Source organism: Mizuhopecten yessoensis, unplaced genomic scaffold, assembly GCF_002113885.1.
Source record: "Mizuhopecten yessoensis strain PY_sf001 unplaced genomic scaffold, ASM211388v2 scaffold9023, whole genome shotgun sequence".
Classification (NCBI taxonomy): Eukaryota; Metazoa; Mollusca; class Bivalvia; order Pectinida; family Pectinidae; genus Mizuhopecten; species Mizuhopecten yessoensis.
This window is the reverse complement of record NW_018407840.1, coordinates 7,971-16,396: the sequence shown is the minus strand read 5'-3', so window position 1 is coordinate 16,396 and position 8,426 is coordinate 7,971. Positions and strand designations below refer to the sequence as shown.

The 8,426-nt window shown below is 36.9% G+C and overlaps 1 protein-coding gene across 2 annotated transcripts in view; it reads right to left on the bottom strand.

The window, feature by feature from the left end:
* The window catches only part of LOC110457105 (hypoxanthine-guanine phosphoribosyltransferase-like), a 32,015-nt gene extending 26,756 nt beyond the window's left edge, over positions 1 to 5,259 (bottom strand). For both annotated transcript variants that reach the window (XM_021508207.1, XM_021508206.1), the window contains exon 1: positions 5,113 to 5,259. In XM_021508207.1, the coding sequence (XP_021363882.1) occupies positions 5,113 to 5,163 (51 nt within the window). In that variant the 5' untranslated portion in view covers positions 5,164 to 5,259. The remainder of the gene's footprint in view (positions 1 to 5,112) is intronic.
* Between the last annotated feature and the right edge of the window lie 3,167 nt (positions 5,260 to 8,426).

Below are 8,426 nucleotides of genomic sequence, written 5' to 3'. Positions count from 1 at the left end.
AACCTACATATAAAATTTGAGAAAGATCCCTCTGGTACTTCTTGAGAAATAGCGATAACAAACTTTCACTATCAAAATCCAAGATGGCTGCCTGTCGGCCATGTTGTTTATCCGATCAGTCTTAAAAGTTGCCCTGCACAGCTCAGGACCAAGGGGAACCTACATATCAAATTTGAGAAAGATCCCTCTAGTACTTCTCGAGAAATAGCGATAACAAACTTTCAATATCAAAATCCAAGATGGCTGCCTGTCGGCCATGTTGTTTATCCAATCAGTCTCAAAAGTTGCCCTGCACAGCTCAGGACCAAGGGGAACCTGCATATACTTGAGAAATACCGATAACAAAGAATTGTTTACGGACGGACGACGGACAACGGACGGACGACGGACCACGGACGCAGGGTGATTTGAATAGCCCACCATCAGATGATGGTTGGCTAAAAATGAGGAAGACAAGAGAAACAAAAACGAACACAGTCAGACTTGCCAATCCTGTGCCAAATGTTGCTATCTAGAAATTATAATTGTACATCATCAAAATGAAATATGAAGGCCTGGACAAGGAGGGTAACTCTAAACGTTTATTGCTTTGCCTTCTGTATACACGTAGAAGGGAGTATATAATACACCCAGTCAAATAAAAATGTCTCAGAAGTGAGCCCTTCTCAATTATAACTGGTGCAACAATTGTACTGGTGCAATGGTTTCTGTTATTAAAAGGATCCCTGTCCCACTGCACGTTTTTTTCTATTTATGCAGTGATTTATTTTGCTCAGTTTTACTGTCGAATCATTATGGGCTGTTTCCCCTAGCTAGTAAGTGTCTTACTTTCCCCAAATGACCAAAAACTGAAGAATATATTCCCAAATTCAATAAAAAAAATGTTTTATTTTACTAATTCATTAAGGAACAGGCTGTTGTAAAATTTAGGTAGCAAAAACACTGTTATGGTAACCTTCCCTTAACTTCAATTTGGATATAACTCTAGCAAGGAAACCCTGTATCTATATAGCCATTGCCCAGGTGGCTCAATCGGTTAGAGATATGGTATTACAGACTGAGGTTTAGTGTTCAAACCTTGGTCCATCCCAACTAACCTTTTTTACATTCAGAACTCTCTGGTTGATTTTGTTTTACTTATTTCAACTTTATCATTTCTCGTGAAAGTCCTGCAAGGTATGGTTTTCTTTTAAAAAAATATTTATCAAAGCTATAGTAATGCCAGAAAAAACAGTTCCGATTCTGAAGTAGAGCTTTCGGCAGTGGTAAGGGCTGGGGATCCTTAAAGCAGCTGAAAGTAATTTATGGAATTCAGGGGTTTTGCCAGCTATTTTGGGAAAAGTCGACCCCTGAGCAGGAATTGGGAAAATATCATCGGCATTCGGCAAAAATTGGGAAAATATCATCAGTGTTCCCACATGTACAGGTTTGAGAAAATATCATAAGTTTTGGGGAAAAAAATGTTTATTACAGTAAAATGTATAGCAATATAATAAACACATCAAGTTTTGATTATTTATGTATTTTGAATGCTCCTTTATGGAAGATAATACTTTGAACATTGCATCTATATAACAACTGGAAACTGGTATAAACATGCTTTTTAATCCAATTGGAAAATAAAGACTGAAATTGGGGAAATGCTTGGTCTTTTATCCCTGTACCGGACCCTATAAACACCTGGCAAAAACACTGGAATTATTCAAAGTCAATAGAGGTAATCGTAAAATTTCACATTTTTTTATTTTTTTTTATCAAAGACTGAAATAGGGAAAATGCTTGGTTATTTTTCAATTGGGAATGGTTTCCCTGTATCGGACCTTATAAACACTAACTGGAATTATTCAAAGTCAATAGAGGTCATCGTAAAATTTTATATAATATTTTTTGTATATTTTGGATCTTGAAACATGCACGCTTAATTTATAATTCCTACAAAAGTTTTAAAGGGCTGGTTACAAACTTCAAGTATGCATGTGTGACAGGTAACGCTATCAGGATATTTATATCTATAGGTGAACACCTGAATTAGCCTGTATGGTAATATAAATAGGAATGTCACTCAATTTCTACAACATAGGTTTATATATAGAAGTATGAAAGCATGCAGGGTGATGATAGATCTTGCCATTTGCATACACCAACTGATTGTTCAATGCTTGTAGTTGAGTAGTCAACTAAAAAAGACTAGCAAATGTCTGAAAGACATGAATGCCCCCCACCAACATGTGACATTAGTTTCAGTGTTTACTAATTTTCTATTGACAGTTACGACAGCTTTGATCTTGACACCCATTCAAGGTATATCAATTATCATACTTTAAGTCAATAATACATAGAAATGTCAGGTGTTCTCGTTCCTGACCTTTGTATAAAGTTTTATCAAAATCCATTAGGAAATAAAGTTGGAGAACAGATGTTACTGAACTGGTATAATAGCGATTATGACCTTGGCCTTCCCACCATGACCTTGGAATCCTAAAACAAGAATTCATCTGGTGTATTTGCGTACTTTGGACATTTATACAATTTTGATGAAAATCTGTCAAAGTATCATCAATGAAGTTGCTAGAGTGTTTACATTTTATGGCAGTACGGTGGGGGTGGGGGTGNGCTATTCCACCTCTTATAAGCAATATGTCAATCATTTCTAAACATTTTCTTCAGGTTGGTAATTATGGATTGTGAAAAGATTCATGCAGCACAACCAAAAAGTGTTGATATGTGACGTTTTGAAGACAAGTGTGGTATGTACTCGATCACCTTCATCAGACATTAAATGACCAGTGAAGCGTATACACAAAGTGTAAAATGTGTACGAGTTGTCCACAAATCGATGTCATTTAGCTATGCTGTAAGCGTATGTACAATTAGCTGTTATATATATGTACCTTAATGACTTGATTCAGCTATGTATTGTTCACACTTTGTCATAGATGTCCGAGAGTATATGAGCCCCCTCGCTCGGTTCAAAACTGGCCCACTGCGGGGTATCCAGATGGTTATCTTTATCTGCTGCTTGAACAGATTGCTCTCTAGATCTGTGTCCACTACTTTGGCATTATCCCAGTCAATCACATGATTTTTCTGTGTAGCATAGTCTGTGATTGCAGTTTTATTGATCTAAGACTCCTGGGTGACCTTTCTGATCAGGTGAATTTCTTTCCCCATTGGGTTTCCGTATCTTTCCTGTGTTCACTAACGTTGTCCCCAAATCGCCTTCCAGTCTCTCCAATATACGATGCGTCACATTTTTTGCATCTGATTTCGTATCAATATCCTGCTTTGTTTTCTTTAGGTGTTTGTCCTTTGGCTTTGGGTGTACTAGGATGTAACGAAGCGTCTTGTGGGGCCTTAACGTTATATTTTTCTGTTTTATGTAGTTAAATATGACAAGGAATAGCAATAAAGATAGTGCTGTCGCTGGGGCTCAAACCTGCGACCCTTGTCCTTGGCTCTCCAGCCTGATACTCTACCGCTGAGCTATTAGGGAAATTCCCTACAGATGAAGCTTGTAAGGCAACCTAATTAATGCACATCTTTTACAATAGAACTATCCCCCTTTTTTTTCAAACACCAACCCAGGTTCTTGGACTCCCTCCTCAAGGGTTCTCCTACCTTGAACAGGGAGGGTCAATGGCACCAATTTGTAGTAGGACGAGGAATAGCGATAATGATAGTGCCGTCGCTGGGGCTCAAACCTGCGATCCTTAGCTCTCCAGTCCGATACTCTACCGCTAAGCTAAAGGGAAATTCCCTACAGCTGACTCTTCTAAGGCAACTTAATGCACATCTTTTACATTTACATAACAAACAGAAACAAACCAATGGTCCAACCACAAGGGTTTGTTACAAATGTCTGAAATACACATAGGCTATACTGATGGGTCACAGCAAACATAAACATACTTGTGCTGACTGACCCATATCAGTATAGCATGTGTATTTCAGACATTTGTAACGAACCCCTATTGTCCAACATTATTTTTTAACAACACCTGTTGATCAGTTCAAAATGTTTGGCTGCAGTCTGGCTGGATCTTATAGACCACTGGTGTTCGGGTTCTGGAATATATATATGTGATATATTATCGCACCCCACCAGATACCGCACCCCCTTATATTAATATTATTCAATTATAGCCTTTGGCTGAGGTCGATTTATCGACCCAAAAGCAAAGGCTACAATTGTTTTATTATTTTCAAAACAGTAATGTTAGCAATTTTTAAAAAAAATCACAGCAAAAATCTACGGAAGCGGGACGATGCGTTCGTTTGGAGACACATCATAATTCAATTTTTAGAAACACCCAGTCCTTCAACAAAAATCATGCGCTCAAAGTCAATATCGGATTTTATCGGTGGACACGTGATGCACTCCTGGCCAATCACTTGTCGGGAAAAATATGAAAAAATAATAAGATTTATTAGTATTTATAAGGGAGTGCTATATCTAGTGGGGTGCGACAATATATCACATATGATTCCAAGATCGAGCACCTGTGGTTTAGACATTAGGTTTAAATTATAATCAGGCCCATGTTTAAGGAACATTCCATGACATTAAGAAAATCTTAAAAATGAAAATCTCATATCATTAAGCAATATTATATATATATTCATGTATTGGAATAAAGGAAAACTCTTCAGTTTATTATAGAAATGTTTCTGCAAATTTTGATAGTAATACTTTCATATATTATATGGAAAATCAGAAGATTTTTTAAAAAGAAAACAAGTTAATTTGAACTTGGGTCAGTGACCGTCACCAGCCCACATTCAATAAAGCATGGTTAGATTTAACTGTAAGCTCACGTAACCCTAGTCATTATTTTAATAATCATTTGTAAATTTCAGTAAATACCTCAGTCTGATATTAGTATCCACAACACATTGGTGTTATTAAATGGTGTCATTATTTGATAAACTACTAGAAATCACAGTTTTCTCAGATCAGAGATTACAAGGCCGCTAATCTGGCTTAAAAATTCCGCATGGAGAGTCAATGGCAAGGCTCCGCAGTGTGTTATATGCGATATGACACTGACTGGTATGATTATAGTAACCATTAAACACAACCGATGTGTGACTATATTTGTTCTAATAACTCACCACGATACAGTCTCGGACCCTCTCTCCATCCTGTGCGATTTGTTTAGACATTTTCAATACAACAAGCTGTAACTATGTTAACTCCAGCATTCACACTGACTGCTAGCTAGCACATGGTATCGGTTATGTATGGTAAAGATTAGATGTTGTACGGGTGCTACTAACTACAGCCCGGTAAAGCCCGGTAAAGCCCGGCACAGACCGGGACAGCCCGGTAGTGATATTATGTTATTGACCGCCCGAGCGTTTGTCTCCACTTATACACCAGTACAACTGTATGTTTTACATTCTTTGTAACAATATGAATGCAATGGCCAAGAAGTGGTGAAAAAAAATCATCAAATTAGAGCGAGTTAGGCCCTATGGGTTTTGGAAATTAACATCGCAACAACCCGCTGGAGAAGAGACAGACATTTGTTATTTGCAATACAAACACCACCCGAGCTTTCACCTGTGTAGTAGTAAACTGTACAGAAACAACCTTTTCGCATAGTTTTAGGAACGAAAAATACACAACTGAAGAAAATATCAAATTATGTTCGTAAACAGCCAAGTTATTGTAATTTGAAGGTAACCAACACTGCAGGACTTATTATTTACAATATAAGGACTCTGTAAAGTTAATTTAATTAAAGTACTTTACTCGGGTTATTTAATGAATGAGAAATAAAACACCAAAGACAGTGTGACACTATCTTCATTATAAACAGATGTATGCTGATCTAACTTTAGATACTTCGCTACATTACGCTGAAGCTCATATCACGCGTGCTATTTGCAGCATCGGGACCGCCCGGGATTTCATCTTTATCGTTAGGTCAATTAAAACTCTTTATTTGTTAAGATGTGAGTGTAAATAACCCAATGCTGAAAAAAATGTTACAGTAGGTTGATTATACACCTGGATTTGTTCCTCAAGCATACGATATATGTACACTAGCTGGAATCACGCGTTTTATGTGTAATATCGGTGTCGCCCAGGCTTTCATCTTTATTCGTTTTTTCACTGGAATAACATACACATCAGCAACTAAACTTTAGTTGCTGATGTGTATGTTACACAAGTGAAAAAAATAGGAGAATGTGTTAATTATTGGCATAGTTATGTTGTTTTGAAATTAGTTGCTTCTCATACTGCTGAAAATCACCCATGCTATTTGTAATATCGGGTTTGCTCGGGCCTTCACCAGTTTCATTAGCTCTACCAAAACTATTCAATTGTTAAAGTATGTATGAAGTTCACACAATTCTGAAAAATGTGAGAGTATGTTAAAAATTGGCATAGTAATGGTGTTTTGAAATTAGTTACTTCTCAACCATACGCAGCTGCTGAAATCATGCGTGTTACTTGTAATATCGGGTTCGCCCGGGCTTTCATCTTTATCGTTAGCCAATTAAAACTTTATAATTGTTTAGGTAACACAATGCTGATTTTTTTTAGAATTATTAGAGGAGTTTTGGTGTTTTTAAATGAGATAATCTTCAACCATAGGCTACAGCTGAAATCACGCGTGTTTTTTGTAATATCGGGGTCGCCCGAGCTTTCATCTCATTCCTTTAGTTCCTAATATATATATTGCACCGGTGAAAACAATTCGGAGAATACGTTAAGTATTGGCACAGTTATATTGTTTTGAAATTAATATACTTCTCAACCATACAGTAGGCCTACTGCTGGAAATCACGCGTTATTTGCAATATCGGGGTCGCCCGGGCCTTCACCACTTTTATTAGCTCAACTAAAACTATTCAGTTGTTAAAGTATGTATGAAACTAAATAAATTTTTAAAAAAGATGTGATATTATGTTAAAAATTGGCATAGTAATGATGTTTTGAAATTAGTTACTTCTCAACCAAACGCAGAGCTCTGCTAATTCACACATGCTATTTGTAATGTCGGGATCGCCAGAGCTTTCACCTTATATCGTTAGCCCCACTAACACTTTTTAATTAATTGTTTAGGTATGTGTGTTAATAACACAACGCTGAAAACAATGTTAGGATATCGTAATTATTGGCGGAGTTGTGGTGTTTTGAAATTAGTTACTACTTCTCAGCCAAACCATACTATACAGCTGAAACTACGCATGGTATTTGTAATATCGGATTGGCCTGGGCTTTCACCTGTTCCGTTACCGAATAATTTACTTCGCCACCATGCATTTCGCTGTATCATATATTATATATTTATAAACATAAGTTTTATAGTTCGAATTTCTAATAAATGGATGGCCGGGTGGCACAGTGGCTAGCGCACTTGCCTTTCACCATGACGGCCGGGGTTTGATTCCCCGATCGGACATGAAAAGGTATCCACGGAGTCACCTGCCCGACGATGTGGGGTTTCTTATACATATATTCAAATAGACTTTACCAAATTTACTTTTCCATATTTTATTTTAAATCGGTGTTGACGATGTCGTAAATTGTCTGGACCGCTCGATCGGAGCCTTCAGCAAAAACTTAACTTAAAATCGTTTACTAAATTGATATACTCACTGCATTTATGTTATTAAATTTGATACACACAGATGTTACACCATTACCCGCGTGCGAAATATTAGAACATCTTAACAAATTGGTAATTGATATGGCAAGCCAACTTGAACTGCGTTCATGAGATTCTGTAAAATATCATGTTCGTGTATAGAAATTAAATGAGATATCCTTTACACTATATATACAATTTCTGATATCATATGTCTCATTTTAATTTTTAGGATTAATCAAATGTCAGCTACCTCGTTTACTATGAAGATATATTGAGTAGGAACGCGATTTTAACAATACATATCGAAAAGAATGCTCCCTCCCCGGAATCTTCAGATCTTGAATAATCTTCCCAAATACAATATTGAAAATGCTTTTTGAATGAAAGTTAAATTGTCTTGCCAAAAATTGAGATTTATCACAAAAGTACGTTTCTTTGTCATCAGTGTTTCAGTTAAGAAATACAATAACTATTGCTAATAAGTAGGTGGATTAGAAGCGTTTTTATAGCCTCAATGGCACTTTTTGGGGAATATTAGTGGCCCTAATAAGGTCCGTTTTTGGTCATCTTCAAAGACAACGATGGATCGCTGTCTGGATGCTGGAGTAGATTCTGGTTTCCAGCGCTGTTTAGGTAAACCCCGTCATGACTGATAAACTTCTGTTTCATAAATGCGTGTTTCCAGAATGTGAAGACTCCCTGGTTGCTGGTCATCTTCAAGATGTGCTTTATCTTTCTCTTCTTTTTGTGATATTCGCCTTGTGTCATCTTTCTAGGTATGGGTCTTGGGAACAAGAGCCAACGATGAATGTAGGACTCCTA